General features: G+C 41.7%; 1 protein-coding gene across 2 annotated transcripts in view; it reads right to left on the bottom strand.

Moving 5' to 3' along the window:
* Positions 1 to 6,848: 6,848 nt before the first annotated feature.
* Positions 6,849 to 23,456, bottom strand: part of tek (TEK tyrosine kinase, endothelial) — a 52,688-nt gene continuing 36,080 nt past the window's right edge. The window contains exons 18-23 of one of the 2 annotated variants that reach the window (XM_081365608.1): positions 14,037 to 14,150; positions 13,898 to 13,968; positions 7,906 to 7,946; positions 7,429 to 7,525; positions 7,253 to 7,352; positions 6,849 to 7,162 (exon numbers count right to left, since the gene is read on the bottom strand). In XM_081365608.1, the coding sequence (XP_081221734.1) occupies positions 7,088 to 7,162; positions 7,253 to 7,352; positions 7,429 to 7,525; positions 7,906 to 7,946; positions 13,898 to 13,968; positions 14,037 to 14,150 (498 nt within the window). In that variant the 3' untranslated portion in view covers positions 6,849 to 7,087. The remainder of the gene's footprint in view (positions 7,163 to 7,252; positions 7,353 to 7,428; positions 7,526 to 7,905; positions 7,947 to 13,897; positions 13,969 to 14,036; positions 14,151 to 23,456) is intronic. The other variant, XR_014030212.1, reaches the window with a different exon arrangement.

The raw sequence follows: 23,456 nt of genomic DNA on the forward strand, positions 1-23,456 counted from the left end.
TTTTAAATACACAAGCCTTTTAAATTCAAGTGGATTCTGATTGGCTGTCAGTGTTCTATCGTTCGATAGCTGGGGAAAAAATTGTTCTGAAAGTGATCCCAACTATATCGTTCCTCATATCTTTATCGTTAGTTGTGGTGTGAACTCTGCTATTCTTTTAACCCCTTCCTCATCACCCCCAATTTTGGCAAGTGCTGCATACATGAAATGCCCAAAATAAAAAGGTTACTGCTCATAAGTAATTCTGAATTGAAACATAACACACATACATTTAGAAAGCCAACCCTTGAGAGTTCATAGTTCAAGACTCAAAATTAACCAGACTGTTATTAATATTGAGATATATAAGCTCAAACATATTTTGAACTAAAATAATCTGGGATCACCAGTGATCCCTGACAGGTAATATGAAGAATGATTTTTAGAACAATCTTTATCGTTTTCTTTATAGTTATAGTCCTTGGTGTGAAAAGCCCTTAACGCTCCTCCAGCATCTGCACTGATTCTGTTCAAGCATCAGAGTTAATAATCTACTAATAAAAATTAAGTTTATTTGATGTTGTGAGTTCCATTTTCAAGCTCCCGTCCATCTTGTTTCTTTGAAACTTGTTGATCCTACCCTGTTAATTCCACAATTAAAGTAATAAAGAATATTTTGATTGTATTGAACTGTGTCGCTCCTCATATTTAGAAGAAATGTTTGACTGCAAATTGTGTTTTTGATTGACGTTGAAGTTGGTTTGTAAATCTTCTGCCTGTCTTTGCATTGAAGTATCTCTGGTTGACCTCAAAAACACTAACTTACGATCTATAAGCTCTTTATCAGTCGCACTTACCTTAATTACATGAAAGCTGTAAGTCAGTGTAATTGAAACGAGTGTTCCTTAAATGCTGCACATCTTAATTCCCAGCAGGATTAGAGCGCAGATCTCTTTCTGCTTTCTTTAATCTAAGATAAGCTAAAGCGTATATATAACAGCCAGCCATCGCCTCTGCTTTCAGAGCTCATGACAAACACACATCGCTCTTCTGTGGTCTTCATGTTCTCATCATGACGCAGACTCGCGCATTTTTCACTGCTCAGCCATTCTCAGTTCTCAGTGGCGTTGTTTTCTCCATCCAGCCGGTTTCCCTCTCAGGTGTGTGTCCCGCAGTGTGAGTGACCGCTTCTCATCATGAGCGAGAAACACACGTCCTCGGGGCCACCGCTGTGTGTGCAGCTCTTCTCCGCGCTGGCGCTGGTGTGTTTCGGCATCTACTGCATCGGCAAAGGAGTTTCCTTCGGCCTCTTCAACTGGTGGTACATCTTGGGCGCCGCGTGTCTGCTGGCCACCGCCTTCGCTGCCTTCCGCGTGTACGAGGTGTGTGTGATCCTTGCACGGAGAGAGACGGAGGGAGACGCGTGTGTGACGCTGCCCTGAGGCCTGAAGCTGACGACTGAACACATCTGTGAGGAGAAGCTGACTCTGATGAAGCTCATGGCATGTAAAACAACATCCTTTGTGTATTTTACAATAAAGCAAGTGACAGTTCTGTGTCATATTGAACAGCGCTCATAATCATTATTAAATCACAAAACATCTAGGTAATATCAAGGACCAAAAAGTCTAAGAAAAAAATTATTGTACAAACCTATGACATGAAAAAATCAATTAAGTTGTTTGTTTGCCTATTTTAGATGATGAAATGGAAAAAAGACAAATGTTCCCTTTTAGACGATTTACCAAAATTAGTGCAAAAAAATTGCAGTGTTGTTTTAATCATTAATTCAGGAAAAAGCAAACCTTACATGTGAATGATATTTGTTCTAGCTGGCAGATTTATCGGATGGTAGTTTCATGATTTAAGGCGAGACACTACAGATGAATAGGGAAATTTTTTAAATTAGAAGATATCACTGTGAAACTTCACCAGTTTATTACTGGCATAAATATAAGAAAATGTATTACAAGTTTTGTGTAAATTAATGTTTAAATATGCAAGTGAGGCCTTATATAATTAATTATATGCTCATTTGCATACATTTCCAAAAACAAAATCTGGAAATTGGAAAGGACCAGGTTTAAAATTCTTGGTTATATTTGTTGACATATTAGATGAAAGGACTTTTACAGATGGGATTCTGGATTTCTTATTTTGTGCTTTAGTAAATGAGAAAATACTGACAATAGCCTTAAAAAATCAATATTTGCCATATTTTTTTGGAGTAAAAGAACCTATAACTCAGGATAGGAATGATATATCAACAAATCACTCTGTAAAAGCCTTCAGAATATAGTTAAGTATAAGACTGGAAAAGTTGGTGGTTGTCGGTGCTACTGAAGTGGATATATCTGACTCTGAGTGTGAGAAAAAACTCATTTTGAGAAAACGGCCTTTAAAGTTCATATTGTATAATTTCATACATTTCGATTGAGACTCCCAACCTACACCCAAAACATATATTCAGTTCATTAATATCAGTAGTGTATAATATTTAAAACACATATTATAAAATTATAATAAATTATTAATAGCAATAGCCTTAAGGTGACAAGAACTACCTTAACAAACACAAACAACAACAGTCACAAAAACTGCAAACAAACTGTCCCTGTTTGTTGTATGTCCATTCATAACTAATTGAATCTAATAAACAGCTCACTGTCTGTTTACAGCTTAAGATGTCCACGCCTGCACCATATGTAGGCACTCTTCGATCTCCTGTCGGTGTTTTTTCACCTTTTTGTCTGTGCTTACGTTTTGGCGGAAATTCACGATTAATCAGATGTGGTTTTGGGCTGTAGATTCCCCCGGCTATGCTAATTCTTTCCCATCTGCTTTTCTGTTGTTATCTCGGGACGCTAGTTCCGTCAGTAATAGTTCGTCAGCTCCAGTTTGTATCCAGCCTCTCATGGAGACTTCAGATGCCCCAACACCCGTGAAGAGACGACTCGACGCCTGTGAAGAGACGACTCGACGCCTGTGAAGAGACGACTCGACGCCCGTGAAGAGACGACTCGACGCCTGTGAAGAGACGACTCGACGCCTGTGAAGAGACGACTCGACGCCCGTGAAGAGACGACTCGACGCCTGTGAAGAGACGACTTGACGCCCGTGAAGAGACGACTCGACGCCCGTGAAGAGACGACTCGACGCCTGTGAAGAGATGACTCAACGCCAGCAATGTTATGCCCTAAATTAATACATGGTTAACTAACTTTATTTTTCTATGTACATTTCTGAAATGCACTTTCTGTAAAGCGCTATACAAATAAATTTGAATTGAATTGAATTGAATTAAGACGTGTCTTTTCTCCAGAGCTGCTTTGAAACGATCTGTATTGTGAAACGCACTTTACAAATAAACGTGAGCTGACACGTATTTGCACTCTATGGGCCCTATTTTAACGATCTGAAACGGAAATCTAAAAGGGGTTGGTCTGAAGTAGCTTCATTATTCATAGGTGTGGTTTGGGCGTAACGTGAAATAAACCAATCAGAGCGTCATCTCACATTCCCTTTAAGAGCAGGCGCGCTTGTTCTAAAGCGGATTCCTATTATAACGGCGGATTTGCCAGACACGCGTGAGGAGCAGTTCACAGCCGAGGAGACCGACGTTCTCGTCAGGGACGTTGGGGATGGAGAAACACACCCAAATTAACTTCGGTTAAACAGGCGTATGATAATTTGGGTAAATGTGTAAGCTAGATGTATGCTTTTATAATAAACTGTCTATCTATCTATCTATCTATCTATCTATCTATCTATCTATCTATCTATCTATCTATCTATCGTAATAATGTATGATTTGCAAAAATGAGAACTGCTGCTTCTGGATGAAGATGAGAGAATCAAAGTGTATGCACGTTGTGCACACGCTACATTGATTAAGGCCAAGCATGCGCCCTTAAAATAGCATATGAATAACATGCGCAACGCGCCACTGACTTTAAACAGTTTTTTTTTTTTTCATCAGTGGCGGAATTGTTTTCTAAACCTGTAAAATAGCATGAGGGAACCTTTGCGCTGGAACACACCTCCTCTTTGCGCTGAACCGCCCCCGCGAGCGCAAGTGTATTTCTTAGTTAACTGATGTGGGTCTGTGGAGGGAAAAGTCCGCTTTGCACGGGTGCAAAATAGGAATGATACATGTGTCGGTGTACAAAGTCAATTGCGCTGGGTGCAAGATAGGGCCCTCTATGTCTGTATGTCTTCAGTCAGAAAATACACACAAAGTGGCTATGATAAAAAAAAAAAAAATATATATATATATATATATATATATATATATATATATATATATATATATATATATATATATATATATATAGAATATGTCACAATCGATTAATTGTCGATAATACATTTAATCGATAAAACTTATTGATAATCGATTAAGCAAGTTCATGCATGTGCGATGCTGCTCAAAACATGCAAAACATGTATAGCAAGCACGTCTTAGTTATGTTTGGGACCATTTTACACCTTCATAATGACTATAAGTTTGCATGTGCATTCGCAGCCTTTTGTTTTGTGCAAATGTAAGTTGTAATGTTGTGTTTATTTTGTGTAGGCCTATCTATATCTGATTTATCTCATATAGGATGCATTTGGTTAAGAATTAAAGTAGTAAAGCTTACAGTGATCCTCTTCAGTTTCAGCGCCCGCAGCTCAAACGGCAATGCACGACTAATAATGACTATTGGACTGTCATATTACATAACATTATAAAGAGAACAATATTGTAATAAAACATTGTGAATTATTTGGGTTTAGTTGCCATAGTCGCGTTTCTCCAGAAATAGCGTGTCCACAACATGAGTCATTCTGAATGGCACGTAACTTAGTTCAAGTTCACTTGTGCATTCGCTTCATTTTGTGCAGATATCATTCGTAATATTATGTTTATTTTGTATATATCTGATTAATCTCATATAGGATGCGTTTCTTTGAGTTAAATAACGCGCTAGCAAAGTATGACGTCATTTTCCGTCATGGAAATTTTTCCGCAATTTTGAATTTTCCGAAAACCCTACTTTTTCGAACTCCTCCTAGGCCGTTGCTCCGATTTTCACGAAAATTGAACCAGATCATCTCCAGACCATGCCGACAAAAATTTATGGAATTCAAGTTTACGTAGCGCTTGTGAAAACAAACGTAAGGCTGTATCTCCGCAACAGTTTATCGGATTCAGACCAAACTTGGTACATGTCATCCCAAGCATGACCTGAGGCAACATGCTGCGTTTCGGCACAGCGCCACCTACTGGTCCGGAGATATGAAAAATGGCTATTTATGCTTATAACTTTTGAACAGTTTGTCCAAAAATCATAAAATTGGTCTCGTTAGATTCAGGGCAACATGCTGAGTCGACTGATGTACAATTTTACCATATCGGACATTTTGGCTGTCGGCCATTTTGAATTTTGTGCTAAAATGCTGTATTTTAACAACGCATGAACGGATTGTTACAAAACTTGGCATGGGTCATCAGCACGATGCCTTGAAGGAGCCTGAGAATTTTCGAAACAGTGTCACCTGGTGGTGATTTTTTTTTTCAAAGGCTTATAACTTTGGGTGTGGTCGACTTATTTTCACGAGACTCATCTAATTAGACTCCTGAAACCTTGCCGAGTCCAACGATACCAAACATGCTAGGTTTCGCCTTATGGTTTGCTTAGCGTTGCGATTTAGCGCTTAAAAAACATTTGGCTATATCTTCGAAACCGCTTGTCCGATCGAGACGAAACCACCGTCAGAAGTGGAAGCTATCGACCTATGGAAACATAGGTCGATAACTGAACAACAGTGCCCAAACGCGAAAATATTGATAGTAAGGGGTAGTAAAATTCAATCAAAGTCATGTGTCAGTCATTTTTTACGTGTTTTTTCATATAAATGTCTATAACTCTGAAGTGAATTGAGATATTTTCACCAAAATTGACACACATATTTATGGCCTCACTCTGAGGACACATAAAAAAAATTGTGGGACTGAGCCTCTTGGTGGCGCTATAATAGAACAAAACATGAAATTCCCATTGACTTCAATACAGTTTTGTGAAATAAAATGCTATACTTAAAAAATGCATTGGTGTAATATTACAAAACTCAGAATGTGCCAACAACACCATCCCCTGAAGGTACTCAAAATATTTTGAAACAGCGCCACCTAGTGGTCAAAAGTTATAACAAAATTTCCAAAAAGGCTAATAATTTTTGAATATATCTGGCTATTGAAAAGCCACTGGTCTTAATAGATTCCTTCCTGTCCGCCATCTTGATTTTCAGTCAAAACCTACTTTTTCGAACTCCTCCTAGACCGTTTGTCCGATTTTCACCAAAATCAAATCGTATCATCTCCAGACCGTGCCGACTAAAAGTTATGGATTCCGTGTCGATAGACGAAACCGTTTTCGTATAGCGCAGCAGCAAAGTTGAGGCATGATGCTAATAGCACTATTCAGGCTTTATCTCTACAATGCCTTGACATATTTACACCAAACATTGTATGTGTCATTGTCACTTCACTCTGACCGCATCACATCAGTTTTGTAACTGCGCCACCTATTGGTCGAAAGTGATAATCTATTAATTTTAATTATTGTTTCTATGATTTTTCAGGCATTTTGCCTAAAATCCTCTTTAAATGTCTTTAATTGCTCATTTTTGCAGTTGGTCTGACACTTTCAGACATGTTGGCATGTCTTGTCGTCTTATTCTGCTTGGCCCCGGTAATGGCTGCTTGCAGCTATATTTGCTTTATGGTGTTGTGATATATTATTTTGATATATATTCCTTTTGAGCTGGTGTTTGGCAATTATATTTGGATGTGATTCCCCTTTTTTTTTTTTCATTTTGTCTTTGATATCAGATGAGTTGTTACAATGTACATTCAGAAACAGAAGGGCTTGCAGTATCAAACAACAGGGCTTTTATTAAAAACAATGATATATACAAATGTTAAACATCTGTCAGCATCTGCAATCAACATCTCACACATCAATAAACACTTCACAACAAAAAGAAATATGATACACAGAGTGTGTGTAAACCTCTAGTCTGTGAATCAGAGGATGATATTAAGCGTAATGAAGCTCTGAGATCAGCCAGCCTCCTCAGCAGAACAGTCAATGCCGGCGTAGGTGAACTTCTCATAGAGTGTCGTGTTGACGTACGTCTGGACAGAATGAGAGGAGAAGGTCATTAGCAAAACAACATGTAATGATGCTATTTATCAGAATTGGAAAAGTAATAATCCCCATGATACCTTCCTCTCCTCCAGCATACGATTGAGTGACATCAGGATCTGAGAGAATGACGGCCTCTCGTACGGCTTCTCCTTCCAGCACTGTTTCATCAGCTCATACCTGTAGAGCGAGACAGAGAAAGAGTTCATTCCTCCTGCTCTCGCACATGTGTGGCTGACCGGCGCTTTACACTTACACCTCGTCATCACAGTTGAGTGGCTTCTCCAGCCGGAAGCCCAGCGGGAGTTTCTCGTAGAGCTCAGCGCACGTCAGACCGCAGTACGGTGTTCCTCCTGCCAATCAAGAGCCAACCAATCACATGTCAGCAGGAACACCTCAGACATGCAACCGACCTCCAATACTGTAGGTGTGTCCCAAATGATGCACTAAATGTTCTCTATACCGTCTAGTGTACGAGCTTTATAGGGTTATTTAGTCATTCAGTATCAGAGTCTGATAGCCTGTCTTCATAAGCTAGGTTTAATTAAACCTGCGATCAGTGAGTGCATGAAGTGTCCAATTAATTTGATGATTCATCATCCAGGTTTTTGAAGTGCTTTTTAGAATTTTCTCATTACTCACACTATTTATGCTAACCAGTGCATAATCACATGAATTGGGACGCACCTACTGTAATATTGAAAATATTGAGAAATATCCAGTGAACACAGACCTAAGCTGACCACCTCCCAGAGCAGCACACCGTACGACCACCTGCACAGACACAACACGTTACTCTCACGCAGACACACAGAGCGCAGACACAACACACGTTACTCTCAGCGCAGACACAACACACGTTACTCTCACGCAGACACAACACGTTAATCTCACGCAGACACAACACACGTTACTCTCACGCAGACACAACACACGTTACTCTCAGCACAGACACAACACACGTTACTCTCAGCACAGACGCAACACACGTTACTCTCAGCACAGACGCAACACACGTTACTCTCAGCACAGACACAACACACGTTACTCTCAGCACAGACACAACACACGTTACTCTCAGCACAGACACAACACACGTTACTCTCAGCACAGACGCAACACACGTTACTCTCAGCACAGACACAACACACGTTACTCTCAGCACAGACGCAACACACGTTACTCTCAGCACAGACACAACACACGTTACTCTCAGCACAGACGCAACACGTTACTCTCAGCGCGGACACAACACACGTTACTCTCACGCAGACACAACACACGTTACTCTCACGCAGACACAACACACGTTACTCTCAGCACAGACACAACACACGTTACTCTCACGCAGACACAACACACGTTACTCTCATGCAGACACAACACACGTTACTCTCAGCACAGACACAACACACGTTACTCTCACGCAGACACAACACACGTTACTCTCACGCAGACACAACACACGTTACTCTCAGCACAGACACAACACACGTTACTCTCACGCAGACACAACACACGTTACTCTCATGCAGACACAACACACGTTACTCTCAGCACAGACACAACACACGTTATTCTCACGCAGACACAACACACGTTACTCTCAGCGCAGACACAACACGTTATTCTCGCGCAGACACACAGAGCGCAGACACAACACACGTTACTCTCACACAGACACAACACACGTTACTCTCATGCAGACACAACACGTTACTCTCACGCAGACACAACACACGTTACTCTCAGCACAGACACAACACACGTTACTCTCAGCACAGACACAACACATGTTACTCTCATGCAGACACAACACGTTACTCTCAGCGCAGACACAACACACGTTACTCTCAGCACAGACACAACACACGTTACTCTCAGCACAGACACAACACACGTCACTTTCAGCACAGACACAACACACGTTACTCTCATGCAGACACACAGTACGCAGACACAACACGTTACTCTCAGCGCAGACACAACACACGTACCTCTCATGCAGACACAACACACGTTACTCTCACGCAGACACAACACACGTTACTCTCAGCACAGACACAACACATGTTACTCTCATGCAGACACAACACGTTACTCTTAGCGCAGACACAACACACGTTACTCTCAGCACAGACACAACACACGTTACTCTCAGCACAGACACAACACACGTCACTCTCAGCACAGACACAACACACGTTACTCTCATGCAGACACACAGTGCGCAGACACAACACGTTACTCTCAGCGCAGACACAACACACGTACCTCTCATGCAGACACAACACACGTTACTCTCACGCAGACACACAGTGCGCAGACACAACACACGTTACTCTCATGCAGACACAACACACGTTACTCTCACGCAGACACACAGTGCGCAGACACAACACACGTTACTCTCATGCAGACACAACACACGTTATTCTCGCGCAGACACAACACACGTTACTCTCAGCACAGACACAACACATGTTACTCTCACGCAGACACAACACACGTTACTCTCAGCGCAGACACAACACACGTTACTCTCACGCAGACACAACACACGTTACTCTCAGCGCAGACACAACACACGTTACTCTCACGCAGACACAACACACGTTACTCTCACGCAGACACAACACACGTTACTCTCACGCAGACACAACACACGTTACTCTCAGCACAGACACAACACATGTTACTCTCACGCAGACACAACACACGTTACTCTCACGCAGACACAACACACGTTACTCTCACGCAGACACAACACACGTTACTCTCAGCGCAGACACAACACACGTTACTCTCAGCACAGACACAACACACGTTACTCTCACGCAGACACAACACACGTTACTCTCAGCACAGACACAACACACGTTACTCTCAGCGCAGACACAACACACGTTATTCTCGCGCAGACACAACACACGTTACTCTCACGCAAACACAACACACGTTACTCTCAGCACAGACACAACACGTTACTCTCAGCACAGACAACACGTTACTCTCAGCGCAGACACAACACACGTTACTCTCATGCAGACACAACACACGTTACTCTCACGCAGACACACAGTGCGCAGACACAACACACGTTACTCTCATGCAGACACAACACACGTTACTCTCACGCAGACACACAGTGCGCAGACACAACACACGTTACTCTCATGTAGACACAACACACGTTATTCTCGCGCAGACACAACACGTTACTCTCACGCAGACACAACACACGTTACTCTCACGCAGACACAACACACGTTACTCTCAGCACAGACACAACACATGTTACTCTCACGCAGACACAACACACGTTACTCTCACGCAGACACAACACACGTTACTCTCAGCACAGACACAACACACGTTACTCTCAGCGCAGACACAACACACGTTACTCTCACGCAGACACAACACACGTTACTCTCAGCACAGACACAACACACGTTACTCTCAGCGCAGACACAACACACGTTACTCTCAGCACAGACACAACACACGTTACTCTCAGCACAGACACAACACACGTTACTCTCAGCACAGACACAACACACGTTATTCTCAGCACAGACACAACACGTTACTCTCAGCACAGACACAACACGTTACTCTCACGCAGACACAACACACGTTATTCTCAGCACAGACACAACACGTTACTCTCAGCACAGACACAACACGTTACTCTCACGCAGACACAACACACGTTACTCTCACGCAGACACAACACGTTACTCTCACGCAGACACAACACACGTTACTCTCAGCACAGACACAACACACGTTACTCTCACGCAGACACAACACAGGTTACTCTCAGCGCAGACACAACACATGTTACTCTCACGCAGACACAACACACGTTACTCTCACGCAGACACAACACACGTTATTCTCAGCACAGACACAATACACGTTACTCTCACGCAGACACAACACACGTTACTCTCACGCAGACACGACACATGTTACTCTCACGCAGACACAACACACGTTACTCTCACGCAGACACAACACACGTTACTCTCACGCAGACACAACACAGGTTACTCTCACGCAGACACAACACACGTTACTCTCAGCGCAGACACAACACACGTTACTCTCAGCGCAGACACAACACACGTTACTCTCACGCAGACACAACACACGTTACTCTCACGCAGACACAACACACGTTACTCTCACGCAGACACAACACACGTTACTCTCAGCACAGACACAACACACGTTACTCTCACGCAGACACGACACACGTTACTCTCACGCAGACACGACACACGTTACTCTCACGCAGACACAACACACGTTACTCTCACGCAGACACAACACACGTTACTCTCACGCAGACACAACACACGTTACTCTCACGCAGACACAACACACGTTACTCTCACGCAGACACAACACACGTTACTCTCACGCAGACACAACACACGTTACTCTCAGCGCAGACACAACACACGTTACTCTCAGCACAGACACAACACATGTTACTCTCACGCAGACACAACACACGTTATTCTCAGCACAGACACAACACATGTTACTCTCACGCAGACACAACACACGTTACTCTCTCGCAGACACAACACACGTTACTCTCAGCAGACACAACACACGTTACTCTCAGCACAGACACAACACGTTACTCTCACGCAGACACAACACGCGTTACTCTCAGCGCAGACACAACACGCGTTACTCTCACGCAGACACAACACATGTTACTGTCACGCAGACACAACACGTTACTCTCACGCAGACACAACACACGTTACTCTCAGCAGACACAACACACGTTACTCTCAGCACAGACACAACACGTTACTCTCACGCAGACACAACACGCGTTACTCTCAGCGCAGACACAACACGCGTTACTCTCACGCAGACACAACACATGTTACTGTCACGCAGACACAACACGTTACTCTCACGCAGACACAACACACGTTACTCTCAGCACAGACACAACACATGTTACTCTCACGCAGACACAACACATGTTACTCTCAGCACAGACACAACACACGTTACTCTCACGCAGACACAACACACGTTACTCTCAGCGCAGACACAACACATGTTACTCTCACGCAGACACAACACACGTTACTCTCACGCAGACACAACACGCGTTACTCTCAGCGCAGACACAACACACGTTACTCTCACGCAGACACAACACACGTTACTCTCAGCGCAGACACAACACACGTTACTCTCACGCAGACACAACACACGTTACTCTCACGCAGACACAACACACGTTACTCTCACGCAGACACAACACACGTTACTCTCACGCAGACACAACACACGTTACTCTCAGCGCAGACACAACACACGTTACTCTCAGCACAGACACAACACATGTTACTCTCACGCAGACACAACACACGTTATTCTCAGCACAGACACAACACACGTTACTCTCACGCAGACACAACACACGTTACTCTCACGCAGACACAACACACGTTACTCTCAGCAGACACAACACACGTTACTCTCAGCACAGACACAACACGTTACTCTCACGCAGACACAACACGCGTTACTCTCAGCGCAGACACAACACGCGTTACTCTCACGCAGACACAACACATGTTACTGTCACGCAGACACAACACATGTTACTCTCACGCAGACACAACACACGTTACTCTCAGCACAGACACAACACATGTTACTCTCACGCAGACACAACACATGTTACTCTCAGCACAGACACAACACACGTTACTCTCACGCAGACACAACACACGTTACTCTCACGCAGACACGACACACGTTACTCTCACGCAGACACAACACACGTTACTCTCACGCAGACACAACACACGTTACTCTCACGCAGACACAACACACGTTACTCTCAGCACAGACACAACACACGTTACTCTCACGCAGACACGACACATGTTACTCTCACGCAGACACGACACACGTTACTCTCACGCAGACACAACACACGTTACTCTCACGCAGACACAACACACGTTACTCTCACGCAGACACAACACACGTTACTCTCACGCAGACACAACACACGTTACTCTCACGCAGACACAACACACGTTACTCTCACGCAGACACAACACACGTTACTCTCAGCGCAGACACAACACACGTTACTCTCAGCACAGACACAACACATGTTACTCTCACGCAGACACAACACACGTTATTCTCAGCACAGACACAACACATGTTACTCTCACGCAGACACAACACACGTTACTCTCACGCAGACACAACACACGTTACTCTCAGCAGACACAACACACGTTACTCTCAGCACAGACACAACACGTTACTCTCACGCAGACACAACACGCGTTACTCTCAGCGCAGACACAACACGCGTTACTCTCACGCAGACACAACACATGTTACTGTCACGCAGACACAACACATGTTACTCTCACGCAGACACAACACACGTTACTCTCAGCACAGACACAACACATGTTACTCTCACGCAGACACAACACACGTTACTCTCAGCACAGACACAACACACGTTACTCTCACGCAGACACAACACACGTTACTCTCAGCGCAGACACAACACATGTTACTCTCACGCAGACACAACACACGTTACTCTCACGCAGACACAACACGCGTTACTCTCAGCGCAGACACAACACACGTTACTCTCAGCGCAGACACACGCTACACAACACAACAGACTGGAAGACTCTTACACATCACTGTTGGTGGTGTAAACACTGTAGTTGAGAGATTCTATGGCCATCCACCTCACTGGCAGACGGCCCTGCGGAGAAACACACGTTAAATCACACGTTCATTTACACATTTACAAGTTCTCCTTCAGATCTTTACCATTGTCTTTTTCACGTAAACCTCCTGACCTCTGGACAGGCCGAAATCAGCGATCTTTGCCATAAAATTTTCTCCTACCAGGATGTTTCTGGCTGCTAGATCTCTGTGAATAAACTGCAAAATAAAAATATTTAGAAATGTTAATTAAATGTGCAGTGGTGCCAACTTGGAACTTGCAGACACAAACTTGGAACAAATAAATGCACAGTCAAGTTACCTACATTAATATAGCGCTTTTTACAGTACAGATTGTTTCAAAGCAGCTTTCAGGGCCGTGCACAGACCTTTTGAGGGGCATGTGTTGAAACTGAAAAAGGGCACCCCCCCTCCCTATTTTTTATTATTATTATATATTTTTTTATTAAGATTATTTAGTAAGCCTACATAAAAGGAAGAAATGGTCACATCTTCATGACAAATTCAATTCAAATTCAATAACACAAAATAATAGTTTTAAAAGCTTTAGATTTATTCACTATTAATAACAACCATAATAATAATATAGATAATATAGATATACAGGGTTTCAGGGATTCTTTAGCCCTAAAGAGCTAAGGCACTAAAGCCCCCCAAAAAATATGTTTTACTACATTTATACATGTGAAGACAAGCGGAGAGTAGCCTATAGAATACTATATATTCAAAAATTAGCTAGATGGCGAATACGTGCATATTAACAGCCTTGAATTAACCATAATTTAATATTATTACTATAACATGATTAAATGTTAATAAATTAAGTGTATCAGCAATCATAAATCAAAGAAGAAATTTCTTAGAAATATATGTTACGTAGGTCAAGTCAAGTCAAGTCATCTTCATTTATATAGCGCTTTTAACAATGTAGATTGTTCCAAAGCGTGTTGTCTAACTCCAATTGAATTTACAATGTCTTTAAATGCCAATCCCAATGCATCTTTTTCATTATCGATGTGTATATTAAAATCACCAACAATTAGTACTTTATCTGCAGTCAATATTAATTCTGATAGAAAGTCCGCAAATTCTTTGATCAAGTCTGTAAAGACACCACCCCCTTTGCGTTTCAGACGAGGCTCATGTTTATAACAGTAATCTTGCGGGGTTGATTCATTTAAAGTAATGTAATCGTTTGGTTTTAGCCAGGTTTCTGTCAAACACAGCACATCTAGGTTATTATCTGAAATCATATCATTAACAACGAGTGCTTTTGAAGTAAGCGATCGAATATTCAGCACCCCAAGCTTTAGCATTTGCTCATCTGTATTAGAGCTGTTTTTTATTTGTTGAACATCAATTAAATTTTTAACCTTAGATGGGTTTAAACGTTTTTTGGATTTCCAAGTTCAGGGAACAGACACAGTCTCTATATGATGATAGCTAGGTGAAAGAGGCTCTATGTGATGTGATTTATCTGACCTTGGTGACGCGAGGCCGCTAGCAGACGGTCGGTTTAGCCAGTCTGTCTGCTTCCTGACCTGAGCCCCAGATTGTCATGTTTGAGCTCTAAGACTATGAGCCATATTACTAGAGAGAAGAGCAGCACCATTCCAGGAGGGATAAATACCATCTCTTTTCAACAGGTCAGGTTTGCCCCAAAAACTTTTCCAATTGTCTATGAATTCTATATTATTAAGCGGACACCACTTAGACAGCCAACCGTTAAGCGAACACAATCTACTAACTATCTCATCACTCCAGCGAACAGGAAGGGGGCCAGAGCAAATTACAGTCCTTGACATCGTACTTGCAAGTTCACACACCTCTTTAATATTAATTTTGGTGATCTCCGACTGGCGGAGTCGAACATCATTAGTGCCGACATGAATAATGATCTTAGAGAATTTACGATTAGCATTAGCCAGCACTTTTAAATTTGCTTTGATGTCAGGCGCTCTGGCTCCCGGCAAACGTGACTATGGTGGTTGATGTCTCTATTTTCACGTTCCGTGTAATAGAATCGCCAATAACTAGGGCACAATCATTCTCAGTGGGTGTTTCACTGAGCGGGGCAAATCGATTTGTTATGGTAATCGGAACGGAAGAGTGGTTTTTAGATCCGCGACTAGAGCGATCCCTCACTGTCACCCATTTGCCCGGCTGCACGGGCTCTACTTCAGCCAGAACCGACTCATGTAAAGTGTTCACTATGCTATGCGCATCCAAAACATCTAAAGCACTAGCACTCTTACTATCCTCAATTAAATTAAATTATCCTCGATTGCTCCTGTCTGCCTCGCTGCCTGCTGTGAGTGTGTTTGTTTGATTCGGTGCGATAAGCTCCGTCTTAGCCATATATTTCTTTGTTTTGAACCATCATTTTACTACCATTTCTAGTTGTTTATACTACTACATTTTACCCAACATCTCAGATTAACCTGATATCGCTAGCTTTTGTTATTAGTACTACTAGCACAAAACGCTAGTAATTCGCTAGCCTGTTAACGCGCCACCCGTGCGCTCAGCTATTTTATTTATTTATTTTTCTCTCGCGCGTCCGCGCCTTTGAGTTCATAAAAAGCTCAGGTGAGTAAGAATCAGTCAACAAACACGGTGAGTAATGTCTTGTCCTGTTATTGTCACTTGCACTTCATGTCACATGTTTAGTATAGGCTTCTCTGTCGACGATATAGGATTTATATGTGATAAATGTAAGGAGACAGTTAGGTTGACAGAGAAGATTTCAGAATTAGAAACACGCATCCAAACTTTAATTGAGGATAGTAAGAGTGCTAGTGCTTTAGATGTTTTGGATGCGCATAGCATAGTGAACACTTTACATGAGTCGGTTCTGGCTGAAGTAGAGCCCGTGCAGCCGGGCAAATGGGTGACAGTGAGGGATCGCTCTAGTCGCGGATCTAAAAACCACTCTTCCATTCCGATTACCATAACAAATCGATTTGCCCCGCTCAGTGAAACACCCACTGAGAATGATTGTGCCCTAGTTATTGGCGATTCTATTACACGGAACGTGAAAATAGAGACACCAACCACCATAGTCACATGTTTGCCGGGAGCCAGAGCGCCTGACATCAAAGCAAATTTAAAAGTGCTGGCTAATGCTAATCGTAAATTCTCTAAGATCATTATTCATGTCGGCACTAATGATGTTCGACTCCGCCAGTCGGAGATCACCAAAATTAATATTAAAGAGGTGTGTGAACTTGCAAGTACGATGTCAAGGACTGTAATTTGCTCTGGCCCCCTTCCTGTTCGCAGGAGTGATGAGATAGTTATTAGATTATGTTCGCTTAACGGTTGGCTGTCTCGGTGGTGTCCGCTTAATAATATAGAATTCATAGACAATTGGAAAAGTTTTTGGGGCAAACCTGACCTGTTGAAAAGAGATGGTATTCATCCCTCCTGGGATGGTGCTGCTCTTCTCTCTAGTAATATGGCTCATAGTCTTAGAGCTCAAACATGACAATCTGGGGCTCAGGTCAGGAAGCAGACAGACTGGCTTAACCGACCGTCTGCTAGCGGCCTCGCGTCACCAAGGTCAGATAAATCCCATCACATAGAGCCTCTTTCACCTAGCTATCATCATATAGAGACTGTGTCTGTTCCCCGAATTTGGAAATCCAAAAAACGTTTAAACCCAACTAAGGTTAAAAATTTAATTGATGTTCAACAAATAAAAAACAGCTATAATACAGATGAGCAAATGCTAAAGCTTGGGTTGCTGAATATTCGATCGCTTACTTCAAAAGCACTCGTTGTTAACGATATGATTTCAGATAATAACCTAGATGTGCTGTGTTTGACAGAAACCTGGCTAAAACCAAACGATTACATTACTTTAAATGAATCAACCCCGCAAGATTACTGTTATAAACATGAGCCTCGTCTGAAACGCAAAGGGGGTGGTGTTGCTGTAATCTATAGTAATAGTTTCAAAACCACTAAGAAATCAAGTTTTAAATATAATTCTTTTGAAGCATTGGTGCTTAATGTAAAAATATATAGTGTAAACGATAAATCACGTTTGAGATTTGTGCTGGCTACTGTATACAGGCCACCAGGGCACCATACAGACTTTATCAAAGAATTTGCGGACTTTCTATCAGAATTAATATTGACTGCAGATAAAGTACTAATTGTTGGTGATTTTAATATACACATCGATAATGAAAAAGATGCATTGGGATTGGCATTTAAAGACATTGTAAATTCAATTGGAGTTAGACAACACGTGTCAGGACCTACTCATCGTCGTAATCATACTCTAGATCTAATATTATCACACGGAATAGATGTGGATGCCGTTGAAATTCTGCAGCAGAGCGATGACATCTCAGATCATTATCTAGTCTTGTGTAATTTGCATTTAGCCAAGGCTGCAAAGCCGACTCCGTGTTTCAAATATGTGAGACCTATCACTTCTGCTACTAAAGATTGCTTTATTAATAATCTTCCTAATCAGTTTCATCATCTCAGCATCTCAGATAGCTTAGAAGAACTAGATATTACAACAGAAACGTTTAACTCTCTCTTTTCCAGCACTTTAGACACAGTTGCTCCGTTGCGCTTAAAGAAGATTAAAGAAAATAGTCCAACGCCGTGGTACAACGAGCACACTCGGGCCCTTAAGAGAGCAGCCAGAAAAATGGAGCGCAACTGGAAGAAAACAAAACTAGAGGTATTTCGCATTTCATGGAAAGAGAGCTCAATTACTTACAGAGAGGCTTTAAAAGCTACTAGATCTGCTTATTTTTCAACCCTATTAGAAGAAAATAAACATAATCCTAGGTATTTATTTGAAACGGTGGCTAAACTAACGAAAAATAAAGCTTCAAGCACCGAAGTTTCCAAGCAACACAGCAGTAATGACTTTATGAACTTCTTCACTTATAAGATTGATAATATCAGGGACAAAATTATAACTATGCAACCGTCTACTACAGTATCGCATCAGGCAGTGCATTGTAGTCTCCCTGAGGAAAAATTTGATTCATTCGTTGCTATAGAAGAGGAAGAATTTACTAAACTCATTAAATCATCTAAATCTACAACATGTATGTTAGACCCTATACCGACTAAGCTACTGAAAGAAATACTTCCAGAGGTCATAGATCCTCTTCTTAATATCATTAATTCGTCTTTGTCTCTAGGATACGTACCAAAAAACTTTAAGCTGGCTTTGATTAAACCGCTTGTTAAAAAAACGCAACTTGATCCTTCAGAATTAGTCAATTACAGGCTGATCTCGAATCTACCCTTTCTGTCAAAGATATTAGAAAAGGCAGTATCCTCACAACTGTGTTCCTTTCTTGAAAAAAATGATATCTGCGAGGATTTCCAGTCCGGATTTAGACCGTACCATAGTACCGAAACAGCTCTCGTTAGAGTCACAAATGATTTGCTCTTATCATCCGATCGTGGTTGTATCTCTCTATTAGTGTTACTCGATCTTAGTGCTGCATTTGACACCATCGACCACAACGTTCTTTTAAATAGATTAGAACATTATGTTGGCATTACGGGAAATGCACTAGCATGGTTTAAATCATACTTATCTGACCGTTATCAGTTTGTAGCAGTAAATGATGAGATGTCTCATCGATCACAAGTTCAGTATGGCGTACCACAAGGCTCAGTACTAGGACCGCTGCTGTTCACTCTGTACATGCTACCCTTAGGAGATATCATTAGGAAACATGGCATTAGCTTTCACTGTTATGCCGATGATACTCAGCTCTATATTTCTTCAAAACCTAACGAAACTTATCAATTCACAAAATTAACGGAATGCATAGCGGATATAAAAAATTGGATGACTTGTAATTTCCTACTTCTAAATTCTGAAAAAACAGAGTTTCTAATTATTGGACAAAAAACTTCCTCACGTAATAACCTAGAATACTGTCTAACACTTGATGGCTGCTCTGTTAAGTCTTCGTCGTCGGTTAGGAACCTGGGTGTGCTCTTTGATACCAATCTTTCATTTGAAAGTCACGTGTCTAGTATCTGTAAAACTGCATTTTTCCATCTTAAAAATATATCTAAATTACGTCATATGCTCTCATTGACAAATGCGGAACAATTAGTTCATGCGTTCATGACCTCAAGGCTAGATTATTGTAATGCTCTACTAGGTGGTTGCCCTGCACGCTTAATAAACAAACTACAGCTGGTTCAAAACGCAGCAGCTCGAGTTCTTACCAGAACCAGGAAGTATGACCATATTAGCCCAGTTCTGTCAAAACTGCATTGGCTCCCTATTAAACATCGCATAAATTTTAAAATATTGCTGATTACTTACAAAGCACTGAATGGTTTAGCTCCGCAGTACTTGAGCGAGCTCTTAACGCATTATAGTCCGTCACGTCTATTACGATCTCAAAATTCCGGCCAGTTGATTATACCTAGAATATCAAAATCCACTGCTGGCGGTAGATCCTTTTCCTATTTAGCACCAAAACTCTGGAACAGTCTTCCTACCATTGTCCGGGAAGCAGACACACTCTGTCAGTTCAAAGCCAGATTAAAGACACATCTCTTTGACCTAGCTTTCACATAATACATTATAGACTTCTATAATTTAATGTTATGCTGCATAGATTAGGTCAGCCGGAACCGGGAACACTTCCCAAAAATCCTGATGTACTCGTTACATCATGAGAAGAATGGCATCTACGCTAATTTTAGTGTCTGTGTTTATCCCAAGGTTTTTCCTGCAGCCTGCCGGATCCAGGCCGTATCCAGATCTGACGAAGGACCTTCACCTGGACCGATGACAACGCAGTGCTGAAGTGCCAACTAGTCTCTCCCTATGGAGGATCCCTCTACCACTCTACAGATAAGGCGTTGTCGGGAAAATTCGTCTCGCGGTCTACCCCAAAGCAACAAATAAAATAAAATTCCTTATCAAAATTTATAAGGAAAGACAAGTATTTTGTTTAGGCTTGGCTTGTACGGAATTCCAAACCTGCGTATATTCTAACGCACATAACTATAGAACCCATTCTAAATGCTCATGTGAACGCCATCAGCGTTTCTCACAGGTTCGCGTTTAAAGTCTGTGTAGAGAGAATGGTGTCGTCTTAGCGGCCCCTAATCTAATAACAAATGATCATTGCGACGGAACCAAATCAATTAAAACTAACTTTAGATGGAAATAACTTAACTCTGCTGTAAAGCCGAAACAATCTCTGTTACCTTAAATTATACGCTTATCTCTGTAAAGCTGCTTTGAGACAATCTACATTGTTAAAAGCGCTATATAAATGAAGATGACTTGACTTGACTTAAAGTTTGGATGCGTGTTTCTAATTCTGAAATCTTCTCTGTCAACCTAACTGTCTCCTTACATTTATCACATATAAATCCTATATTGCCGACAGAGAAGTCTATGCTAAACATGTGACATGAAGTGCAAGTGACAATAACAGGACAAGACATTACTCACCGTGTTTGTTGACTGATTCTTGCTCACCTGAGCTTTTATGAACTCAAAGGCGCGGACGCGCGAGAGAAAAATAAATAAATAAAAATAGCTGAACGCACGGGTGGCGCGTTAACAGGCTAGCGAATTACTAGCGTTTTGTGCTAGTAGTACTAATAACAGAAGCTAGCGATATCAGGTTAATCTGAGATGTTGGGTAAAATGTAGTAGTATAAACAACTAGAAATGGTAGTAAAATGATGGTTCAAAACAAAGAAATACAAGGCTAAGACGGAGCTTACAGCACCGAAGCAAACAAACACACTCACAGCAGGCAGCGAGGCAGTGTGTCCCCAAAAGGCTCGGGCCGGCACTGTTCGCGTTTAAAGTCTATGTAGAGAGAATTGTGTCGTCTTAGCGGCCCCTAATTTAATAACAAATGATTGTTGCAACGGAAGCGAATCAATCATAACTAACCTTAGCTGGAAAATAACTTTACTAAAGAACCGCTATAAAGCCAAAACAATCTCTGTTACCATAAATTATACGTTTATCTCTGTAAAGCTGCTTTGAAACAATCTACATTGTTAAAAGCGCTATATAAATGAAGATGACTTGACTTGACTTGAAATCCATCAGGCTAATGCTTTGAGAGATATGCGAATAACACACACAGACACACACACACACACACACACACTGCTGGCGGTAGATCCTTTTCCTATTTAGCACCAAAACTCTGGAACAGTCTTCCTACCATTGTCCGGGAAGCAGACACACTCTGTCAGTTCAAAGCCAGATTAAAGACACATCTCTTTGACCTAGCATTCACATAATACATTATAGACTTCTATAATTCAATGTTAGGCTGCATAGATTAGGTCAGCCGGAACCGGGAACACCTTCCCATAAATCCTGATGTACTTGTTACATCATGAGATGAATGGCATCTACGCTAATTTTAGTGTCTGTGTTTATCCCGAGGTTTTCCTGCAGCCTGCCGGATCCAGGCCGTATCCAGATCTGACGAAGGACCTTCACCTGGACCGATGACAACGCAGTGGTGAAGTGCCAACTAGTCTCTCCCTATGGAGGATCCCACTACCACTATACAGATAAGGCGTTGTCGGGAAAATTCGTTTCGCGTTCCTACCCCAAAGCAACAAAATAAAATAAAATTCTTTATCAAAATTTATAAGGAAAGACAAGTACTTTGTTTAGGCTTGGCTTGTAGGGAATTCCAAACCTGCGTATTTTCAAACGCACATAACTATAGAACCCATTCTAAATGCGCATGTGAACGCCATCAGCGTTTCTCACAGGTTCACGTTTAAAGTCTGTGTAGAGGGAATGGTGTTGTCTTAGCGGCCCCTAATTTAATAACAAATGATCGTTGAGACGGAAGCGAATCAATCAAAACTAACTTTAGCTGGAAAATAACTTAACTCTGCTGTAAAGCCAACACAATCTCTGTGACCTTAAATTATATGCTTATCTCTGTAAAGCTGCTTCGAAACAATCTACATTGTTAAAAGCGCTATATAAATGAAGATGACTTGACTTGACACACACACACACACACACACACACACAGACACACACACAGACACACAGACAGAAAGACATCCCGCAATTTATGGATAGATATAATATACAGAAGTAAACGCAACGATTCAGGGAGCAGGCTACACAGTGAACTCCGAAAAAATGCTACGCTTGAGCAAACAGTTTGTGAATAGGTTACTACAAATGATGGCTGTGAATAAAATATAATATTCAGAAGCAAACAGTGTAGCTGACAGAGTGTTTATGTCAGAATGTTTATTTTTAAACCACAACCTTCTTGGGGCTTTTTTGACCGATACAACCCTCTAATGTCAGAATGTTTTTTTTAAACCACAACCTTTTAAAAATTATATATTTAATGATATCTTTAGCATTTCTAATCCAAACAATGTCAAATTTGGCACTGCACTTACTCGTGCCCGTAGCAAGACACCTGTCAAGTTTGAAATCCATCGGACTAATGGTTCGAGAGATATGCGAATAACAGACAC

Source organism: Scardinius erythrophthalmus (genome assembly GCF_964197995.2).
Source record: "Scardinius erythrophthalmus genome assembly, chromosome: 5".
NCBI classification, from domain to species: Eukaryota; Metazoa; Chordata; class Actinopteri; order Cypriniformes; family Leuciscidae; genus Scardinius; species Scardinius erythrophthalmus.